This window comes from Benincasa hispida, chromosome 5, assembly GCF_027475165.1.
Source record: "Benincasa hispida cultivar pf3 chromosome 5, pf3_genome.v1.1, whole genome shotgun sequence".
Taxonomy (NCBI): domain Eukaryota; kingdom Viridiplantae; phylum Streptophyta; class Magnoliopsida; order Cucurbitales; family Cucurbitaceae; genus Benincasa; species Benincasa hispida.
Genome location: NC_143482.1, coordinates 54,760,795 through 54,786,059, shown reverse-complemented (window position 1 = coordinate 54,786,059; position 25,265 = coordinate 54,760,795). Strand labels below are relative to the sequence as shown.

General features: G+C 31.3%; 1 protein-coding gene across 1 annotated transcript; it reads left to right on the top strand.

Moving 5' to 3' along the window:
* The first annotated feature begins 1,199 nt into the window (after positions 1 to 1,199).
* LOC150036256 (uncharacterized) lies at positions 1,200 to 7,324 on the top strand. The gene is made up of 2 exons (XM_090313611.1): positions 1,200 to 1,318; positions 6,994 to 7,324. Exons 1-2 carry the CDS (start codon positions 1,200 to 1,202, stop codon positions 7,322 to 7,324), a joined length of 450 nt encoding a protein of 149 aa, XP_090169737.1.
* The last annotated feature ends 17,941 nt before the right edge of the window (positions 7,325 to 25,265 follow it).

The window sequence follows — 25,265 nt, the reverse complement described above, 5'->3', positions numbered from 1 at the left end:
TAAATCCCTTTATACAATAATATGAGGCATGATGAGCATTTTCTGCTTTCTTTCTCTCATGTGCTTCCTTCTTCCCACGCACGATAGTCTTCATGCTATTCAATATACGTTTGAAAAAGACAGACGACCAGTCCTAATGTCTTAAAACTTCAAGGTCATCGACAATCCCAAAAATCTTCATATCGAATTGGGTTTTCTTGTCTTTTCCAATCATCACCGTTTCGATGAATAATGCTAATGCAACCTTGACGACATCTTAATTGTTTGTAAAAGTGAACTTCTCGAACGCATTCTCCACATCCTTGCAAGAACTATCCTTATCATTTGGGTCATTCGGTTCAAGAATGAATTGTTGCAGTCTTTCACTGCTTGTTTCTCTTTCTACTATTTCCTTGGTTGGCCATAACCCAGTTATCAGATTAAAATCGTCTTGGGAGAATGTTACCTTTTTTCCCAGTATGTTGAATGATATAACGTCTGAGTTCACATATGTTATTTTCCTCAACAAAAAATGGTGAAAAAGTTTCTCAAATACAAGATCTACGTCCAATAGTGGACCAAAGGCCGTTGTCCTAAACATTTTCATTTGCTCATCTGTCAACTTATTCTTAATAATCAACGCAGTTTTGTGGACTTGGCAAGAAACTATAGCAAGAAAATATTTCTCAGCAAGGATGGCCATCTTAGCAACCTGTAATAAATGTATACATTATCACAATAAATAAACGATCGCCTAAAACAACTAAATGATTGCATAATAAAAACTAAACTATCGCATATCACATAATTAAGCGATCGCGTAATAGAAAACAAAATGATGGGATAACAAACAACTAAATGATCATGTAACAAATAACTACATGGTACAAATACCTAAACAATCGCGTAACAAACAACTAAACGATCGCATTACAAATATCTAAACGATCGCGTAACAAACAACTAAACAATCACATTACAAAGAACTAAGTGATCGCATAAACAAAACTAAACGATCACACATTTTGTCTAAACGATTGCTTACATTTTTCTAACTGATCGTTTAAGAATACTAAACTCTCACCTAGGATTATCTCAAGGATCTCTTAAGAACAAATACACGACCATTTAACAAAAGTTGAGAGATCATTTAACAAAAGGTAGGCGCGAACCCTTAGCAAACCCTAAATGACCGATTAGAATCCTAAACGAAGATCAACATGCATTCAAGGAGAAGAGTCAGATACCTTTTAGAGATCGGCGACGGTGGAAAATGTGTACAAACAATCGGCGAGAAGGTGACCAAACGCTCGGATGAAGATGGGAAACGACAAGTCAGGTACGAGAGAGAAAATGAGAGGCAAAATTGCACAGTGGGAGATGTAAGTGAAAAAGTGGAGTGAATGATCCTTCACAGTGTGGTTTGGAGAGTTCTTTTTATAAAAAAAATTGGGGGTAAAATTGATATTTTACATGGGCAAAAAGGTCAGTCATAAGTAAGTTGTTAGGAAGAGGTTATTCATAGAAAAGTTTTTCAGAGATGGGTCATTTTGTAAAACTTTCCAAAAGATTTTTCACTATTTTCAATATATATTATATTTTACTTGTTTAATTTTTAAGTTTATTTGCCACATCATCAAACAAAATAACATGCCAATCTATCCAAGTCAGGAAATAATGATCTAATCTAATTACCATTCCGTTAGGTTAAAGTTAAACAAGAGATCATTTAAAATCATTTTGAAAACCTGAAGGATTAAAGTGTCACTTTTGAAACTTCAAGGACCAAATATACATTAATCCCAAATTTCAAATACGAAAAGTGCATTTTACCCTAAATTTTTAAGTACTTTGTGTGTATATACATACTGATCACATTTACCTAAACATTAAGGTAGCATGGCGGTGTGTGGCACACTCTCATCGTATTGGCCATGGATTTGAATCTTCTCTGATACACTTTTAAAATTGAATTTATTTTAAAATCGAATTCTTCAAATTCTGTGTTGCGTTAGGAATGTAAGATAATAATAAAAAAAGAAATTTAAGAATTTTCAAAAGAAAAAATCTTTAGCTTAAAGTTTCTGGTGGGCTCCTTATCAAAAGTTTTAAAGAAGAAAAAAACGACTAGTAATTTCTTTTACTCAATATTCTTTTCCGCCTTTATTTTTACTCTCAAATCATAACAACCTTCTATTATTGCTCATCATTTTTGCATAATTTTTAGATTCACATTACTTAGGTATATATTTATTTTAATTAATTTCAAAATTAAAGTTATAAGATAAATCCTCCTTTCATCGTCAAGATATAAGTACATAGCATTCACAAGCAAATTTCAAAATTCTTCTCAATCTTTTTAGTTTTTAATATTATGACTAATAAATATCTAAACTTTCAGTTTTAACTTTAATAAGCCTCTTGAAAATGTCTAACAGATATATAAACTTTCAATTTCGCATCTAAAAATCTAATAAAATATAAAAAATGCTTAAAAATTAACTATTGTAATAGACAAAATTATTGTTTTTTTTTCTAATTGACCTTTAGATTTTCAATTTTGAAATAGCGAATAGTTATATTATTCTTTTTAGAAAAAAAAAAATGTTTGGTATCACATATTAGAAACACAATAGAGATGTCGTGGTTTACTATATATATTTTTATAAGTTTAGGAACTATATACACAAATTGAGACGTGAATGAGCTAAAATTTTAATTTTATATAAAGTCGTGTCCCCTAACACGAAATTGGAGATGTGTCATTATTCATATGTCGTTAGTTTTGCTCGTTTTGACAATATTATATGATTTCAATATTATATCTATACGTCCAAAATTATATTTATATTAACTTGTGCCTTTCCTTACCTAAAATCCTAGATCCATCACGGAAAGAGGGTAAGTGTCGAATTCCAAAAAGCCTCAATGTCACAGAAGCTGTTGTCATTGGCATTTATAAATTCTCCAACAGAGCCATAATCTGAAAACAAGGATGTTAGAAATAAATGCAAATGATTCACGAAAAAAGAACCAGCATTTCAACCAACCTACTGAAATCAATTATAAAAATGGCAATATTAATTCTTGTGAGAAAATCCCTTAACAATTCTGTAAATTTTCAAGGACAAAACCAACAAGTATCAGGATCTAAGACACCAAGAAAATGATTATGGATAACTGATAATATAAAGGGAGAAATATTTCCCTAGGTTTTCGGTTCAGATTTTATTTGGTCTCTAGATTCCAAAATGTTATAAATTTGATATTTAAATTTTGATTTTGGTTTCAATTTAATTCTAGATTTCAAAATGTTAACATTTGAGATTTGAGTTTTGTTTTAATTTTTGTCTCTAGGTTTTAAAATTTACCCATTTAACCTTGATTTTTCATTAAATAATGTCTATTAATATCTGAAGAAGGTCCTCATCCTAGGGAAATTTTGCTTCACATTCACTTACATTTTAGTTATAACTTAAAAGTAATGCTTCAAAATTTACTGAGGAAGGAAATTTTAGAGCATTAGTTACATTGCAGTTTAGAATTTTACATGAACAACACAAAAAATAGAAAATGCATAATTTTGTGCAAGGTTTTGAGGAAAATTGACTTTCAGTACAATTCATTAGTTAGCATAGAGCAAAAAGTTTTCATGATGCAGTCAAGTTCTCAAAACTTCACAAAATTCTTAATTAACCCATAAAAGAATACAATGTTGGAAAATTAAACATGTTTTAATTAGATAAGTTATAGATGAATTAATTTATGAGAGTTGGCAAAATTAAAGGATGAGAGTTAATTATGTTAATGTAAGAGTTAATTTAGTAGAGTTTCACATGAATTAAGTATAAGACTTTAATTGTTTCATGTATGTTTAATTAGGGTGTGAGTTATGTATTTAAATTTGCCCATGACAATCCTATAAATAGAATTGACATTTACATTGTTGATGCAATCAAGTGTATAAAGAATTAAGAATACACAAAGAGAATTGAATACAAGGTGTAAACTAAGTTTGAAGAGTTTTTCAAACAAAGTGTTATTGTTTTCTCTCAAATAATCTTTTGTTGATTATTTATTTGTGAGTCTCACAAATTTTCATCAAAGTGGTATCAGAGCTCGAGTTTGGAGTTTGAAATACAAGAACTAGTTTTGCAAATGCAAATAACAATTTGGTTCCCTTTCAAGTACCTCAACTTACAAAAGAAAATTGTAGCATCGGTGTATTCGTATGAAAACTCTACTTGATTCACAAGATGTATGGGACATTGTTAGTAATGGTTATGAAAAACCAGAAAGTGATGCGGCTCTAAATCAAGCTCAACGATAGGCTTTACAAAATACAAGAAAGAAAGACCAAAAAGCTCTTTGTTGGGGTTGTAGTTTGTAATTATATTTGTACAAACAATTTATTTATCTAATAAAATAAGAAGTATTTTATTCGAAATTTATTTGCATTAACCTAAAAGCCAATAAACTAAGATCTAAGGTTATCTGCTGTAACTTAAACATGTATGTGGAGACATAAAGATGGATCATGTTTAAGTGATGATTTGAAAGGTCTGTAGTATATGAATAAGGCTGGGCACCTTATCCTGGAGACACTACGAATACAACTCGCTTTGTAGTTGTTACAATTATTATAAAATGCTACAAATGATCTGATCCTAATCATTCATGTGGGGACATGTGAGTGGAGGTATTCTATACAAAGAGTTTGTATAAGACCGGACGGCGAACTGAATAGTTTGCTATATAATAGTGTTGTTAGAAGAGACTTTACATTTCACCAGGATGACCATGGGTGACTTGACCTAAATCCTGAGTATGAACTCCTGCCTATGAAAGAGATCATTTGATTTGCATGGGTGAGAGTGACCATTTTTTCCAACTCAATATGCCTACCATTTTGGGAATTTGTCTGATTGAGGAGCTGGGAACACAGCTATACAAGAAGGAATTCACTCATTCCCTAGTGTTAGGGTAAGGCAAGTAGAGAAATTGCTCCTTTAAGGGTTGATTTCGGGGTTTGAACAATGTGGCGCCACAACCTCTCCTAGCCTGAAAGGGATTCGGTTATAGTTGGACTATAACTTACTGTTCATTAGAGGAATCAATGGTACTAAGGAGTTAGATGTAACTATAGGGGGCAAAACGGTAATTTTGGCCTAACTGTACTTACGCACAATTTGTGAAGGGTTAACGTGCCATTGATTGGTTATATCCAATGGATACAAAATATATATGTAGTGCGAAGAGTGCAGTTATCGGTCTTTAGTGGAGTGACCGAAAATTAATGAAAATTGGTTAATTTAAAAGTTTAATTAATTAATCAAGTACCATTGGAGCTTCAATCTATAGGTCCATAAGGTCCTTTCATTAGCTCAATTGGGATTAATGAGAATCAAATTAATTTTCGATAAATTTGAATTGTTCAAATGAATAGAGGGAATTAATTATATGAGATATAATTAATATAAAATTATTTATATGAGATATAATTAATATAAAATTAATTATATGAGATATAATGAATATAATGTATTTGATACATTATGATATAAAGTTTTTATTTGAGAAAAAATAAATTGAAGATATAATTAATATAAAATTAATTATATGAGATATAATGAATATAATGTATTTGATACATTATGATATAAAGTTTTTATTTGAGAAAAAATAAATTGAACACGATATGTATATATAAATTATTAATTATTAATTATTAATTAAAAATTCAATAATTTGATTATTTTAATTTTGAAATTAATCTAAAATTGGGGAGGGAGTTATTGTAACTCCCTCAACCCACTCTCTCATGTTTTCCCGTGAAATTAGTTTTACATAGGATATACAGAAATCTTCTTCCTTCTTTGAGTTTCTTTTTAGAATACAGAACAGTTTTGTGAATCATTTTCTTTCAAATTCAATCCCTCATCCCTCTCAAAATTAATAATTGAAGCCCACAACTCTCAATCGATTCTCAATGTTGAGAATATCGAGATAGCCTCGTGATGGTGTTCGAATATTCATTACTGTAATTTCGTGTGTTTGTGAGTTTGTGAGAGAATGAAGAGTTCGTGAATAGTGAGGGTTTGGCCTTAAGGGTTAGTGAATTCTTTGCCCTTTTGATTTCTCTTCAATTTCTGTTTTACAACATGCTTAACTTGAATGTAATTCCCTAGTTTCTATCCTTTGTAATTAAACATTTTGTAAAATTAAATTGGGATTACGACCCGCTTCCGCTTCGGGTGTTCAGACATCCTTTTAGTCTCATCATTATTCATCGACCCATTGACGATCCAAAATTTGAGAATATTTCTAGAGCAACTATTGCACATCAAGCATGACAAATTTTGGAGAATACTTAAAAAGGAGTAAATCGAGTCAAGAAGGTTTGCCTTCAAAAATTGAGAGGTGATTATGAATCACTACATATGAAGGAGTCTGAATCAATATTAGATTATATGAAGGAGTCTGAATCGATTTCATATTATACTTCAAGATTTCCAGCAGTAGTAAATGAAATGAAAAGATATGGTGACGAGCAAGTAGTAGAAAATATACTTCGTTAATTAGATGAAAAGTTCAATTTCATCATTTATGCTATCGAAGAACCAAAAGATTTGAGTACAATATCCATTCATCAACTTATGATTTCTTTACATGCCCATGAAGAGAAGCTTCTCAAGAAGAGAAAACAAATATCTGATCAACTTTTTTAGTCAAAGTTGTAGTTGAGAGATAAAGAAGATAGCCAAGAAAAATGCATCAGAGTTGAGGACGTGGTAGTAATCATGGATGTGGTAATTTTAGAGGTCGAGGTCTAGGAAACTTTGGTTAAAGAAAGTTTGATGAGAACAATTCCAACTCAAATTCATCAAGAGGTCATGGAAGACAAAATTGATCAAGGTCAAATGGAGAAAGATCAAACAATGAAAAGATGTATGATAAAAGACAAATCGAATGTTATAACTGTCATAGATTTGGCCATTATTCCTGGAAATGTAGAAACAAAGTTGAAAAAAATGCAAATTATGCTGAGAAAGATGAAGAAAGAGGTGAGTCATCTTTGCCTCTAGCATGCAAAGGTGAAAAACCATGTAAAAACAATGCATGGTATCTTGATAGTGGCGTAAGCAATCACATGTGTGGATGTAAGTCGATGTTCTTTGAACTTGATGAATTCGTTGATGGTAGTATCATATTTGGGGATGCCACAAAAATTCCTGTTAAAGGAAAAGGTAAGATTTTGATCAACTTAAAGAATGAGAAGCATGAGTTTATCTCTAATGTTTATTACGTGTCTGATATGAAGAACAATATTTTGAGTTTGAGATAACTCTTAGAGAAAGGTTATAATATTTTGATGAAGGATTATAGTCTAAGGGATAATTGTGATAATATTATTACTAAAGTGAAAATTATGAAGAATAGAATGTTTTTATTAAACATTCAAACTGATGTTGCTAAATGTTTAAAGTCATGTTTGAAAGATCCATCTTGGATTTGGCATTTAAGATATGAGCATTTAAACTTTGGTAGCTTGAGACTATTAGCAATGAAGAAAATGGTGAAAAGACTGTCATATGTCAAACATCCAAATCAATTTTGTGAAGGTTGTCTTTATGACAAGCAATCAAGGAAAAGTTTTCCACAGGAATCATCTTCAAGAGCAAGGAGATCATTAGAGTTAGTTCACACTGATCTTTGAGGACTGATCAAACCAAGTTATTTCTGTAAGAATAATTATTTCTTATTATTTATTGATAATTTCAGCAAAAAACAGTTGAATTTATTTTGTCAAGGTGAAATCAGAGGGATTTGGTATGCCGAAGAGATTTAAAGTTCTTATTGAAAAGGAAAGCGATTATTACATAAAAACTTTGAGATCATACAACAAAGGAGAATTCACTTCAAATGAATTCAATGATTTTTGTGCAGAAAATGGAATTCGTCGACCAATGACAGTTCCATGGACTCCTAAAAAAGAAATGGTTTTCTTTAGAGGAAGGATAAAACGATAGTTAATATGGCTCGAAGCATGTTGAAGCGTAAGAAGATGCCGAAATTTTTTTTAGAACAAGCTGTCGAATGTGCAGTGTACTTGGCCAATCGTTTTCCTACTAGAAGCTTGTGGAGCAAAACTCCTCAATAAGCATGGACAAGAAGAAAACCATCTATTTCTTATTTGAGAGTATTTGGAAGTATGACTTATGCGTATATACCTGATTAAAAGCATATACCTGATAAAAGTGAGAAGCATATTTTTGTTGACTATGATACAAGCTCAAAAGGCTACAAGCTTTATATTCTGTTACAAAGAAGACAATGATAAACAAAGATGTTGTGTTTAATGAAGAACCAAAATAAAATTATAATGATGAACCAAAAGACTAAAAGTTTTTATCTTTTCCTAATGATGATGATAAGTCTATTCTCCATCAACACCACCAACGTCGCCAATCACTCCACAACAAAGCACACCTTCATCATCTGCAAGCTCAAGTGAAGGACTATTGGGATTGGGGTCCTAATTCTCCCAGAGTCTCGTAGTTCGTAAATTGTACACATTGTTATAAATAAAAGTTATTTTATTTGGCATTTACTCATATCCAATAAACAAAGCTCCATGGTTATTGTATGTAAACTTAAGCATATATATGAGATATACAAGTGGATCATGCCTTAAGTGATAACCTAAAAAGGTTTGTAGTATAAGGATTAAGGAGGGATACCTGATCCTGGTCGCACTACAGATACGACCCGCTTTGTAGAGGTTTACAAGTGTTACAAGTGTTGTGAACTACTAAAGATGGTAGATTATGACCATTCATGTGGAGACGTGCGAGTGGGGGTGTCCTATACAAAGAGTTTGTATAAGACCGGACCACGAGATGACTAGTCTCTTTATATAACGCTGTTGCTTGAGACTTACTATTGAGATTGGGGTCTTAATTCTCTCAGAGTCTCATTGTTTGTAATTATACACATTGTTTTATGAATAAAATAATTGTTATTTCATTATGACATTTACTTATATCCAATAAACAAAGCTCCATGGTTATCTTATGTAAACTTAAGCATGTATGTGAGATATACAAGTAGATCATGCCTTAGGTGATAACCTAAATAGGTCTGTAGTATAAGGATTAAGGTGGGATACCTGATCCTGGTGACACTATAGATACGTCTCGCTTTGTAGAGGTTTGCAAGTGTTGTAAACTACTACAGATGGTAGATCCTTACCATTCATGTGAAGACATGAGGGTGTCCTATACAAAGAGTTTATATAAGACCAGACCACGAGATGATTCATCTCTGTATATAACACCGTTGATACTAGAGACTTAAATCTCACATAAACGACCACAGGTAACACGACCTCAATCCTAAGTGTTTTGGAAACTCCTACCTTTGAGGGCTGTCCTTTGATTAGTATAGGTGAGAGTGGCCAGATTGCCAACTCAACATACCTACCTTTTTGGGGACTTGTCTGATTTGAGAGTTGGGGACTCAATACACAAGATGAAATTCACTCCTTCCCCGAAGCAAGGGTAAGTAGATAGATTACTCCCTTAAGGGCTGATTCTGGGGCTTGAACATAGTGGTCACAGCTTCTTTTTGGAAGAGAGGACTCAGTCATAGTAGAACTATGACATATGTTCATTAGAGGGATCAGTGATACTTAAGAAGTTAGATGTAATTACAGCGGCATAACGGTTATTGGCCGAGTTGTACTACGAGCGATCTGTGAAGGGTTGTCACTTTGTTGATTGGTTAAGATGGACACATAATATATCTGTAGTAAGGAAAGTTTAGCTGTTGGTCTCTAGTGAAGTACCTGGCAGTTAACGGATGGCGGATCCCATGACTAAAGAGTTTAATCAGTTATGTACGTACCATTAGAGCTTCGAGCTACAGGCCTATAAGGTCCCCTTGGTAGCTCAATGGATTCAAGTTGAGGATCAGTTCTTGGTGTTGATTTAAATTGTTCAAATTGACAAAAGGTAATTAGATTATATATGATATGTTCGGTATGGTGTATGAGATACATCAAGTGGAGGATTAATGTAAATGAGATTTATATTAAGTGCCATGGAATAGACAAAGAGCTATGGTTTGTATGTTTCATGAGATGAAATATTAAAACTATAGGGTATAAATATATTATGGTAAGTTAATTATCATTTATATTTATAATAATATTAATTAGTGGATAATGATTTCTTTTTCTCTAATAATCAATTGAGTGGGAGGTTATTGGTAGTTTTATGGTAACCGTGAGATAAAAGGAAAAATATTTTCCTAATTTTAGTAAGAAATAAGATTTGCTAAGTTGTTAATTTGAGATTTCCTCTCTAGGAAATTACTCACAGATAGTTGTCAAGTAAATCAGATTTACTAAACGACAGCTTGCAGTTAGCTAAACAATCGTGGAGTGTTCTTACATGATAGGCACTCAGCTAGACGATGAGCTAAACGATCGCATAGCTTTTGCTAGTCGATCGCATAGCTTTTCCGAAATGATTGGGCATTGAACTATACGATAGGCTATTCTATCTCTCACTTGCTCAATTATTTACACGATTGTTCTTCCTCCAGTTTTCTACCTCAAACCAAGTCCACACAGAGCCCACCCTCTAGATTCTCACACCAAGAATACCAAGGTAACCTTCTTGGTGGTGTCATACTCAACTTGACAAAGTCGAGGTTCTGTGGAGGCCGTTCATTGTGTTCGGGGTATTCATGACCTTGGCAATCGCTTTATTCGAGTTCCCTGTGATCATGCAGTGTAGCGATTGTGTTGGACGAACGTTCGTGTGTTGTTTTGATCGAGCGTTTGTTATCAAGGAATTGGAAGACGAGTCTACAAAGGTTTGTTAATGCTTGACCTTGATCTATAGTAAAGTATGCTATAATTTTTGTCTTATGCATAACCGTATGTTTTCGTTTGTGATTGTAATTGTAATGTTCATATATGATTTTAATTTGGAAAGATCCTTCCGCTGCTCATGGAAATCCTCGTATCTGATTTACTTCACTTACATCTCACCTAAACAACCATAGGTGACATGACATCAATCCTGAGTGTTTTGGGAACTTCTGCCTTTGAGGGCGGTCCTTTGATTAATATGGGTGAGAGTGGTCAGATTGCTAACTTAACATGCCTACCTTTTTGGGAATTTGTCTGATCTGGGAGTTGGAAACTCAATTACACAATATGGAATTCACTCCTTCCCCGAAGTAGGGGTAAGTAGATAGATTGTTCCCTTAAGGGCTGATTTCGGGTCTTGAACATAATGGCCACAACTTCTCTTTGGAAGAGAGGACTCAGTCATAGTAGGACTATGACTTATGTTCATTAGAGGGATCAGTGGTACTTAAGAAGTTAGATGTAACTACAGGGACATAACGGTAATTTTCCTAACTGTACTTACGAGCGATTTGTGAAGGGTTATCGCACTGTTGATTGGTTGATATGGACACAAAATATATTTGTAGTGAAGAGAGTGCAACTGTCAGTCTTTAGTGGAGTGCCTGACAGTTAACGGATGATGGATCTCGTGGCTAAAGAGTTTAGACAGTTATTCACGTACCGTTAGAGCTTCAAGCTACAGATCCATAAGGTTCCCTTGGTAGCTCAATGAATTCAAGTTGAGAATCAGTTCTTGATGTTGATTTGAAATGTTCAAATTGACAAGAGGAAATCCGATTATATATGATATGATCAGTGTGATGTATGAGATACATCAAGTGGAGGATTAATGTAAATGAGATTTACATTAAGTACCATAAAAATAGAAAAAGAACTATGGTTTATATGTTTCATGAGATGAAATATTAAAACTATAGTTTATAAATATAATATGTTAAGTTGGTTATCATATATATTTATAATAATATTAATTATTGGATAATTATATCTTTTTATCTAATAACCAATTGAGTGGGAGGTTATTAGTGGTTTTATGGTAACCGTGAGATAAAAGAAAAAAATGTTTCTCCTAAATTTAGAAGAGTTGCTATTCTCGTAAAGGAACTCACGGTTTACTGTCAAGTGAATTGGATTCACAAAACGATAGTTGAAAGAGAGACTAAACAATCGTGGAGTGACACTATATGATAGTTCACTCAGTTGGTCGTAGCTAAATGATCACAAGGCTTTTTGTATATGATAGATTACCTTCTTCTAAACGATAGACTTTTCTCATCTCCCACTTGCTCAACCATTTACACAATTGTTATTCCTCCGGTCTCTTCCTTTAACCAAGTCCATACAGAGCCCACACTTCTGGATTCTCACAGCAAGATTACCAAGGTAACCATTGTGGTGGTGTCCTCACTTAACTCGACTGAGTTCGAGGTTTTGGAGGTCGTTCATTGGGTTCATGATCTTGGAGATCGTTGAGTTCGTGTTTTCTGTTGATCGTGCTATGTTGTGGTCATTGTGTCGAGCGTTCGTGTGTTGCTATCTTGGAGGCTGAACGAGCGTTTGTGATCAAGGGAGTTTGAATAATGAGTCTTCAAAGGTATGATGTTCTTTCCCTTGACTATTTTAGAAGCATGATATAATTTCGTATTGTGCATGACTTGTAAGTTTTCGTTTCTTGACTGTAATTGTTTATGTTGAATTTCGAATGGATTTGGAACGATCATTCTGCTGCTCATGGAAATCCTCATGTCTGATTTCTTTCAAGGACCTCGTGGCATGAGAAGTTTATGAGAAATATATGATAAAACTGAAGAGTTAAGTCAAAGTTTTAATAATCTTATTTTCTTTTTTTGTCTATTTGGTGACAATGAACCTTTAAATTTTGAAGAAGCTTCGCAAGATGAAAAATGGAAGATTGCTATGGATGAAGAGATAAAGGCTGTAAAGAAGAATGATAGATGAGAACTTTCTACTCTTCCAAGTGAAAAGAAAGCAGTAGGTGTCAAATGGGTATTCAAGATAAAAAGAAATAAAAAGGGAGAAGTGGAGAGACATAGGGCAAGATTAGTTGCAAAAGACTATTATCACAAAAAAGGCATTGATTATGAAGAAGTATTTGCTCCCATTGATCGCTTGGAAACTATAAGGTTGTTAGTTGCACTTGCTGCTCAAAGTAAATGAAAAATCTTTTAAATGGATGTCAAATCAGCATTCTTGAATGAATATTTGGAAGAAGAAGTCTACTTAGAACAACCTCTTGGCTATGTTGTGAAAGGTCAAGAAGTTAAAGTCCTGAAATTAAGGAAGGCACTATAAGGGTTGAAACAAGCGCCAAGAACGTGGAATAGCAGAATCAACAAATATTTCCTTGACAATGGGTATTTAAGATGCTTTTATTAATATTATCTTTCTATTAAGACTAATAGTCGTGGAGATATTTTGTTGGTTTGTCTATATGTGGATGACTTAATTTTTACAGGAAATTGTGCAAGTATGTTTGAAGATCTCAAGAAGACGATGACCCAAGAATTTGAAATAACAGATATTGGGTTGTTGTCATATTATCTTGGCATTGAGGTGAAGGGGTTAGAATGAGGTATTTTTCATCTCTCAAGAACGATATACTAAAGAAATTCTAGAGAATTTCAAGATGATCAATTCTAAACTTGTCACAACTCCTATACATATTAGGGCAAAACAGTCCAAATATGAAGAAGGAGATGTTGTTGATCATTCATATTTCAAAAGCATGATTGGGAGTTTGAGATACTTGACTTGTACATGATCAAATATTGTTTTTAGCATTAGATTGGTGTGTCGATTTATGGAATCTCCTATAACTACTCATTTTGAAGTGACAAAGAGAATTCTTTGTTACCTCAAAGGTATGCTTGATTATGGGTTATTTAATTCATAATCTAAAAAATTCAAACTTGAAGGCTATTGTGATAGTGATTGGACTGGAGATATTAATGACCGAAAAAGTACAAGTAGATATGTTTTCTTTGTTGGTAATACTACATTTACTTGGAGTTCTAAGAAACAACCTATTATGACATTATCCGTTTGTGAGGCAGAATATGTTATTGTAGCTTCATGTGTTTGTCATGTAGTTTGGTTAAAAAATTTACAAAAGACAAGTTTGAATTTTGCAAGATGATGCAACTGTGATCCATGTAGATAATAAGGCAACAATTGCTTTATTAAAGAATCTAGTATTTCATGATCGTTGAAAGCATTTTGGGGAGGGGGAGTTTGAGATTGGTATATAATACAAGAGTAAATGCATTTATTGAGTTTGAAATTGGTATTGCATTTAAGTTTTATAAAAGCATTGAGTTTTATTTAAAGTTGGTATAGGAGTAAATGCATCTATTGAGTTGAGATTAAAGTGTGCATGTGCTTGTGTGTGTTTGAGTTAAAATTTATATCATAGTTTATATACTTATATAAAATTAATTATTTGGTAGCATTAAAACTACTTAAATTTGTATTTTGCAGGTAGCTCAAGAACAAGTTTCAAGATGCATCTGTAGACGAAGATGCATCTATAGACGAGCAAAATTAGGTTGTAGATTTTTGTTTTGTAGATCTCCAATGTTATTTAGGTGTTAATGTTTTGGGAATATTATGTAATGTTGAAGATAAGTTACACTATTATTTTGGTGTTAATATTTTATGGATATTATGTAATATTGAAATAATATATAATGTTATTTTGGTGTTAATTATGGATGAAAATTAATTAAATTTTCAAGATTTTCATTTATTTGACTACATTTTTAAAATTTAAATAGGTTTGATATAAAATAAATTATAAAAGTTTATTTTGAAAAAAAAAAAAAAAACCTCTCCTAACACCAATTTTTAAGTCGTCGGGAAAAACAACATCAACATAATTTTTTTGAGACTTTTCCCGACATTATGCCCATAGATCGTTGGGAAAGGTAACCTCTACTGACGACCAAATATGTTAGCATCGGAGAATGTAGTTTTTGTCCAACGAAATATAATGATTTTAGCGTCAGGATGAATATTATCCACAAAATTTCGATTTCTCCCAACGGCCATTGTTTAACGTCAGAAGAGGCCATTTTTACCAACCCCAAAACCAAATTTCTGGCATCGGGAGAAGACATGAGAAGACATTTCTACTTGCACACATATGGTGGCGTCGGGAGAAGTCACTCTTTCCAATACTAGAAATTTGGTTTTTTGGGTTAGGAGAAGTGGCCTCTCCCGATGAAAAATGATGGGTGTCGGGAGAAAGATTCATCAATTTTTATATTGCGAAATCTTTTATGCCCGATGAAGCAACTTTTTTTTTTCACTAGATAAGGCTTTTCCGACGACCTTGTCGATGGTGAAAAAGGCGTATTTTCTGACTTTTTTTTTACCTTTCTCGATAATTTTTGTCGTCGGAAAAAGGTAGATTTCTTGTAGTGGAATTTATGAGAGTTGGCAAAATTAAAGGATGAAAGTTAATTAAATATGATAATGTAAGAGTTAATTTAGTAAAGTTTCACCTGATTTAAGGGTAGGAATTTAATTGTTTCATGTATGTTTAATTAGGATATGAGTTATGTATTTAAATTTGCCCACGAATTAGTTAAAGTGACAAAAATTTATGAAATTTTATTTCAAAATCTAGTAAGATTAAAATATCAAATTATTAAAACAATAGATTAAATAAAATTATAATTTTAGTCAAAATCTCTATTTCAATTTTTTTGAAAAAAAATATTCTTCTAAATTTTTTAGTTTATTTTGAACTTAACTATATTAAAATAATTAATATGACAAATTTAAAGTAATTTAAAATTTAACCGATGATTAAATACAAGAAAATATTTCACAAACTAAATATTTATAAATATGTACTTCATTCCCAGACTACTTAAACTTGGAACACTTTCAAAACCTATACTTCAAATATAATTTTCAACCCATTCTATCTAAACCTCAGTTTAATCCTTAGACTTGGTTTAAGATTCCAACCTTTGAGTCTTGTCTTTTGGGTTCATCTAGAAGATTTTAGTTAGGTCGAAAGATTGTTAAGAAAAAAAAAAAGTTTCATTTGTATGTTTAATAATTCATGAGTTTTGGATAATTATTTCTATTATTTTTTTATTTTTTTATTTTTTTATTTTTTTATTTTTTTTAAATATTATTGTTGTTATGTGTAGTATTTTCACGGATGGTTGTTGACGAACAAGCTTAACCATGGTTAACTTCGAATGGTTAAGAATTATGACAACCTAGCCTTGACCATGGTTTCTTTTAACCTATCATATACATATATTTTTTTATAATTATTATTTTGTTTTCAAACATTATGTAAATATTACATTAAAAGAATAGAATACTACATTAAGATTTACAGATTTGTAATCGGTAGATCTTAATAATTATTTAGCTTATGTTTATGTCAGACATTTTTATTTTTAATATAAAGAATTTATTTGATTCGATATGATATTTATAATTTGCTACAGTAAACATTTGCCTGTATTTAAATTTGTAATTTAAACAATTGTTTGTTAAGCAAAAACTAACCTCAGTTGAGTAACGACCTTTGTTTTGAATTTCAAAAGCTATTTAATAAGTCAATTTTTAAAATGAGCTAATAGAAATTCACTCGCTAATAAATATTCGTACAAATTTTATTTTGTTATAGTTTTCATTTTTTTTTATTGAAACATATTAGTTCTTTGTAAAATTTCATAATGTAAAATATGTATGTATGTCTGTATGTATGGATGCATATATTAATTTAAAACTTAGTTTTGTTTTTAAAATATTCTAATGAAAAAAACATGTAGTTAAAAACAATATTTATAAAATTATTTTTTAAAATAAAAAACTAAAAATCGAATGATTATCAAATGTGACTTATGTAATTTTTAAAACACTGACAAACATCTCAAGAAAAATGAAATTCAAAATGATGTGTCACATTAGAATTTGAAATACAATGGACATATATATATATATATAATTTTCAGTTCACTTAAATAACAAATATTTTCATAACAAGCGTTTTCAATTAAATAGCATAAAGATATTGAATAGAAAAATAAAAAGGTAAGAAAAGTACATGATGACATGAGAGCTCTCACTGAAAACATACTTTGCATTTTTTTCTCCGAAGATGCTTTCTAAAAATTATAAACATGGGTAAAGTTTAACGTATATTAAAATCAAAGATGATTGAGAAGGTGGTTAGTGGAATTTTTTCATCTAAATTCAAGTAGGAAAAATTTTCGAAATTTCAAGATTTCGACAATTTTTTTTATTTTCTTTTCCCCACTTTGAATAGTCTCAAAGTTTTGAATTATTTTCTATTTTTAAGCTATATTAGCTCAATTCAAGTTTTTCGGTGGTCGTGATTACATAGAATTGTATAGTTTTACATCATTTCTGTTGGAGGATAATGTTTTTTAGTACAAATAGGGGTGGAGAATTGAACCACGAACCTTTTCTTCAGTAAATATTGATTCTAAAGATGACAACGGTGAGGGATGGGCCTGGCCGGGCCCGGGATGCACTCCCCATCCCCATTCAAGTGGAAATTTTTTCATCCAAATCCCCAACTTATTTTCTATTTTGAGAGTTGGGATCGGGATCGAGAAATCCCTTTTGGAGATTAGGTCATTGCGGAAAAAATTCCCTTTTTCATTTTCATTTTTAATTATTATTATTGTGGCAACGTCATCGGTGACCGATATTCCTCTCTAAGGGTCTCTTTCGAGGTGAGAGGTTTGGAGTCGCCACTAATCATTTTAAGGTGTGATTGGTCACCCATTTAAAAAAATTTGAAAATGAAAATGGTCTACTTTTCCAAAGATAGGTTCGAGGGTTACTTAGGGAAGGTACTAGCACCCTACAACACCTTTGAAAACATCTTATTTCGGTTATCCATTTTTTTTAAATGGTCCTTATTTGTAAAAACAAAAGTTTATTTTATTAAAAATGCTTATTAAAAAAATAATAAAATTAAACAAAAAAACAACTAATGAATAGTTCCCAGGTAGAGATATTCCTTACGATCAACTTAAGTACCTCAGAACTCATTGCAAATAGTCGATTTTATTTAAAATCCATTGTCAAACTTTTATTATTTTAATAATCTAAATTGGAAGATGTAAATTTGACTAATACATAAATATCAAAATTTAATTTGAATAGTATCTCATTAAGTCACATTCTAACTTTAAGAATAGAGTAGAGTTGCATTTTGTGAGTGGACAAACATCGATCATTTTATGATCCGTTGAATGTTTACCTTAAGAATTTGAGACGCTTGATGTTCTATTGGTTTGTATATCCTAAAACTGGCAGTTTGTAATATTAAACATATTCTTTTTGCAATAAAGATGTTATTGACATTTATTCAATAAACGAATACGTAAATTGTACTTGCAAAGACTAAATCCAATAAACTAAGATCCATGGCTATTACATGAATAGTTGAACTTGGAAACATAAAGATGATCAAGTTTGAGTGAATAGCCAAAACGATCTATAGTATATGAATAAGGTTGGGTATCTTATTCTGGTAACACTATCAAATGCAACCCACTTTGTAGATAGTACAAACGATGTGATCCTGAATCGTTCATGTGGAGACATCAAGTGGGGATGTCCTATGCAATGAGTTTGTATAAGACTGTGACCAAGAAATAAGTCATTCTTATAATGTTGCTTACTATTTAAGACTGACTATTTCAAATCGATGACCTAGGTAACTCGACCTAAATCTTGAGCTAAATATGAATTCTTATTTATTTAGGATTATCCTTAGATTTGCATAGGTGAGGGCTGGCTCAACAATGCCAGCTCAATAAGCCTTCCATTTTAGGGATAAGACTGGTAGATAACTGAAGACATAGGGTGTACCTGCTTTAGGGATAGTAGAGTTGTTCTCCAAGTGCTGATTTCAAGTTTTGAATAAGGGGCCTCAACCTTTCATTTGCCTGAGAGGGACTCGGTTTAGTGATTGGAATAAAACAACATTTGACCCAGCCATTATTACGAACAACCTGTGAAAGGTCGACTTAATGGTTAAATCAAATGGACAGAAATATATCTACTGAGGAGAGTGCAACCATCGAGCTATAGTGGTGTGTTTTGGTGATTAACGAATATTGATTAAATCTCAGATCGGTAGGTTCATAAGGTCCCTCTACTAGCTCATAAAAGTTTAAACTTTTAATTAGAAAATTGAGTGAATTTGAAGGGTTCAAAATCAAAATTAGGGTTTGGAATTTGAAAGGTTCAAATTCAATTTTAGGGTTTGAATATTGAAGTGTTCAATTTCGAACTAGGGTTTGGATAATTACATACGATATAATTAACGTTTAAATTTATCGAAATTAAACGTATTTGGAGAGTTTAAAATATTTAAATATTGATTACAGGGATAGAAGTCATGTTTGAATTAGGTGTTTTATTAATTAAATATTTAATATTAAATTATTAATTAATCAATTAATTAAATTTGTTTAATTAATCAATTAATTAAATTTGTTTAATTAATTAATTAATTAATTAAATTTTTTTAACCAATTAATTAATTAATTAAATTTGTTTAATTAATTAATCAGAATTAAATTCAATTAGGTTTTAAATTATTCTTATTTTGAATTAATTTAAAAAAAATTGAAAAATGAATTTTAAGTAGAAACTTAAAGATGGGTAGTGGAATTTTCTACACTATGACACCTTGCCTACCCACTTAGTGCTAATTGAGGTATCAATAAGCTCAAAGACTAAGTGTTTGCATGCTTTTATTGAATAAAAGAACTTCAATTTCGGAATTGAAGAGGAGCTTGCATGTGGAATTTCAGAAAATCATGACTTTGGGGAAATTCTCAAAAACACTCTCCTTCCCTTTGATTTCTCTTTCAATTGAGAGTTCCACCATGGTGTTCTAGTAGTAATTTGAAGGTCAAATTCGTGGAATATAGCAAAGATCAAGAGGGATTATTCAAAGGTATAACCATGTAAAACCCTCTTTCTCTTAAATTTATTTTAAGCGTGCTTTTGTAGCTCAAATTAATAGAGTGCTTAATGATTCTGTTTGCTTCCGTTTTATGCATGTTTAGTCCATCACCAGCTCTGTTAGAGCATTGACATGATATTTAAGAAAATGTCTTGTGTGAATCAATTCACATTCGAGAAGTGATATGTGGAAGCCCTTTAAAAGAAGATTGTAATTTATTTTATAAGTCAAGGTGAAAACTAAATTGAAATTATATTTAAAGCATTCAAATATGAATGAAATTGAAATTCATTTGAAAACTTTGAATTAAAGCCAAATTGAAAATTAGTTATGAAAAATTCAAATTGAAATTGAAATTGAGATTGCATTTAAAGTTTCTAAATTGTAATGATTCAAAATTCATTTAAATCAAAATTGAATATTATTTAGAGTCTTCAAATTAAAGAAAATTTAAAATATATTAGAAATTGAACTGGAACTAACATCGAAATTCGATTGACAAATTTGAATTGAGATTAAAAATTAATTATGAAAACATAAAATTAAAGTTATATTAGAATGTCTATTTTTTAGAAATTTCAAATTGAAACAAATTTCGAAAAATTCATTAAAACAAAGTGGAGAGCTTGACACATATTGATATCAGAGTTTTGTTTGTAAACTCCAAATTGAATTAAAATGATTCTTGGAAAACTTGTATAGAAAGTTGAAACTAATTGAAAATTTTAAAATTAAAACTTGAATTTAGTTTTATTTAAAAAATCTAAATTAAATATATTTGTTTGCAAAACTCAATTAAACTTAAATCGAAACTCTACCTAAAAGTTGTAATTAAAACCAATTGGGAATTTTTATTTAGAACTTATTTGAAAGTTCAAAAATTTAAATAAAGTTTTATGAAAATTTTCAAATTGAATTCAAAACAAGATTTTGAGAATAAATGAATTAAGGAAAAAAACAAAAATAATAAATAGAGAAAAAATAAATTAAGAAAATAGACAAATTAAGAAAGAATTTAAGTGGGATCCACTACTTACCTTTACCAATGTCACTCCCTTTTCTCTTTCCTCTTTATTTTCTTCTTTCTTCTTCTAACAATTTCCCCTTTCTTTTATCTTCTTCAACCTCACAACTTCACTTTTTCTTCTTCTTCCACCATGGAAGTTGCAATAAGTGTTAAGTTTCTCTTTTTTTTAATGTGTTAAGTTTCTCTTTTTTTCCTTTTGTTCTTTACCGTCTCTCTATCTCACAATTTGTCTCTTTGGTTCCTTACCCCTTTCTTTAACTTTTGAAGAAAAAAAAAGTTAAAAGGAAAAATCTTTTTCTTTTAACTTTTAATTTTCTCTTTTAAAAAAATTAACAAAACAAAAAAAATAATAAAATAAAACATAATTTAAATTGAGCTGAACCAAATATGGTGTCTACAATTTGCCCCTTTCCCCCCTCCCCCCTTTGTGTATCCTTGAAGGATTGAAAGGGTAAACAAAGGAAGAGACAAAGTATTAGGAAGACGGAAGTTTAATTTGAAGAAAGAGAAAAAAAACAATGGAGTTCTAATGAAAAACCATCAATGTTGTAGGGTTTGGTTTAACCAACAGTAAAATAAACGGACCTGACTCGATCAAGCTTCGACCTTAGCTAAATAGCAAACTGGTTCGATTTAACCAACAATAAAATAAAAGAAACTGACTTGACTACGCTTCGAACTCCAATCTTGAATTGGGTTCAAAGTAACCAATATGAAAATCAAATGGACCTGACTCGATCAAGCTTCGACCTTGATTAAGTAACACAGTTCCATTTAACCAACAATAAAATAAACAAATCTGACTTGATTGGGCTTTGAACTCCAATGTTGAATTGGGTTCAAATTAACAAACATGAAAAGCAAACGGACCTGACTCAACCAAGCTTCAGCCTCGACTAAGTAACAAGGTTTGATTTAACTAACAATAAGATAAACGGATTTGACATGATCAAGCTTCGAACTTCAATCTTGAATTGAGTTCAAATTAACAGACATAAAAAGCAAACGGACCTAACTCGACTGGCTTCAACCTCGACTAAGTAACTGTCGGGAATGTCCTAAAGTCGTAGTTCGTAAATGTTGTTAACATATTCTATTTATCAATAAAAATGTTGTTGAGTTTTTTATTCAATAAATTACTATTGATATTGCATCCTTCTATGAAAATCTAATAAACTTGCAGTTCGTAAATCCATGTGATTAAAAAATCATTCATGTAGAGAATGTGAGTGGAGGCATCCTATGCAATGAGTTTTCATAAGATCGGACCTCGAAATAGTCACTTTCCTTTATAACAATCGTTTATTGTTAAAACTGACTATCTTAAACTCAAATGACCTAAGGTAACTTGACCTTAATCCTGAGCTAACTATGAACTCCTGTTTATTCGAGATTATCCTTTGATCTGTATTGGTAAGAGTAGTCCAACAATACTACTCAATAAGCCTCCCATTTGGGGATAAGATCGGATAGATAGCTCGAGACATAGTTTTGCAATATGGAATTTGATCCTACCCGATTTAGGATTAACAAATAGGTTGTTCTCGTAACTGCTAATGCCTTGTCTTGAACAATGGGGCTCCACCCTCTCATGAAAGAGAGGGTTATGATTTATAAGTTGGACCATAAATCAATTGTTTAATGGAGGATTAGTGGGAGCTTAAGGAGCAAGATGTATTTACAGGGGTAAAACGGTAACTCTGACCCAATTGTAAATACAAACCACCTGTGAAGGATTGACTTACTGATTATGGTTAAAATGGACAGAAAGATATCTACAGTGAGGAGAGTGTAATTATCGAGCTATAGTAGAATGTCATGGTAGTTAACGAATAGTGATTAATTCGATTTAAAGAGTTTAACCAATTAATTACAGGTTGTTGGAGCTCATGATCTGTAGGTACATAAGGTCCCTCTACTAGCTCGTAATTTGGATTAATAAATTGAGTAATCTTGATAAGATTTGAAATTAGGGTTTAGAACTTCAAATGTTCAAATTCAATTAAGGTTTCTATTCATTGTATTCGATACAGTTGAAATGTTTAATTTTAACGAAATTAAATGAAATTGGAGAATCGACTAATGTTTAAAATATGATTTAAATATTAATTATATAAAATTAATTTCTTTATGATGGAACTAGTTTTTTATTAATTTAATATTAGATATTAAATTAACAAAATTAGTTAAAAGCTTTAATTAAATTAGTTTTATTTAAAAATTAATTAATTGGATTAATATATATATATATATATATATATATAACTAAATAAATCAAATAAAATAAGTTTATTCTAGAAATTGGTTTTGGAAATCAATTTTTGGAAAAACTATTTTGAAAACTCAAAAGTGGAGATTTCCAAAAGTTGGAAATCTCCACTATGGTGCAAGGCATCTTATTCATCCAATTCCATTTTCTTCATGAAGTAAGAGTTGGCCTTCATACAAGCATTAAATTTGCATGATGAAAGCTCTATAAATTGAAGTGCTAGGCTGAATAATTGATTTAAGCTTTCAAGAACTCTGTAGAAATTGATAACCTTCCAAACCCTCTTCATACATTCTTTATATCCAGCTCAATTTAGTGTTTCTACTACACAATCCTTGTAAGAGAATAGTAGAGAAGATCTTCATAGTGGTTTACTTGTAGATTGAAGCACTTTCACGTGGAACTCTGCTGGTGTTGAAGAGGATTCATCAAAGGTATTGTGTTCAGCAAATCCTCTTCTGTAATAGTTACTTTGAAGCATGTTTTAAACTCAAATTAAGTATAAGTAGAATACTTATTGATTCTGATTTTCTCCGCTGTATGTTAAAATACTCTAATAATTGGTATCAGAGCATAATTTAAGCACTCAATTATCGTTAATTTGAGTTTGATGGGTGTTATTCATGAACTGTATGAAAATGGTGAACTGATATTTTTTTCTGGGTTTTGGCGTTTGAATCTTTTCAATTATGTTGTAACTCTTGTAATTGGCTCTTGTTTGATGGGTCTTAATGTATGTTTAAGAGTCTGTAATTCGTTTGTAGTCATTAGAGTTGCAATTCAGATGTAATTAAAGAAAGAATTGAAGAAGGTCGAAGCAGTAGGAACTGGAAATTCAAAATTTTGCCAAATACTCGATGCTCGATGGAATACTCGATGGTATTTCATAAAATACTCGATGCACGATGCCATACATGATGGTACTCGATGCGTTTACTCGATAGTATTTCATGAAATACTCGATGCTCGATTCCATACTCGATGGTACTTGATGCGTTCACTCGATGATATTTCATGAAATACTCGCTGCTCGATGCATGATGCCCTACTCGATGGTCGATGGCGTCTACTCGATGGTTTTTTTTGTGAAATATTTGATGTTCGATGATGCTTAATATCATACTTGATGCACACTGTCATACTCGATGTTGGTTGCTTGCTGATACTCGATGGATTTTTCCCAGTTCAAGGCAGTCTGAGTGGTCTAGAAGCTTTTTTAAGCCGGTTTTGCTATTTTTTTTTTTTTTTTTTTGTAATAGCTAGGCTTTGTTTGCTTTGAAATGCCAAAACCAAAAACCATATCAGTTTTGTGTTTAATTATTTATGCATTTGATGTATATTAGAATTAAATAAATCTTGAATATGCATAAAGTATGCCATGTAGAATTAAAAATCTCACCATAGGAAGCATGTTATATGCATTGAAGCATGTTATAAAATTGTTATAATGTATAGAATGCATGTATAGGGTTTCAATTGTTTTAATATAAAGGTTATGTTAAATATTGAATGCCTTTGATGTATGTTAGGGATGTTTAGCATGTCTATTTTTGTAAGTTGTTATAAAATTGAATTAGACATTAAAATCCATAACAAAGATAAAAAGCATGCTCACTTAGGTTAACAACTTGTTTTAATAGTTAAAATAGGTCGTTATCTTATAAAATTTGGTTACAAACTCAATCAGTTCACAATTCTGTCTAAGGCTGGGGGTACTTAAGTTGACAGTTTACGTAACACCTCCTACCTAGGGATTATGGTTGAAATGATGAGAACTGATAATCAGTTTTATGAGCTTGCGTGAGCGGTGTGAGGTTTAAAGTTAGTTTTGACTTAGATACCGTAGGTTTAAATCCAATTATAAACGTTATACTTGGATAATAAACACATAGACTTAGGATGTTTAAAATTAGCAGTAACAAACCTAAGTTAATGAATACCCAAACATTTAGAACACTTAAGTGAGAGATTAAAATATATATGTTATATCATTTTTAGCTCTCACGTCCTCAAGAATTCACACCATGAGATCCATGCTCGGCTTCGT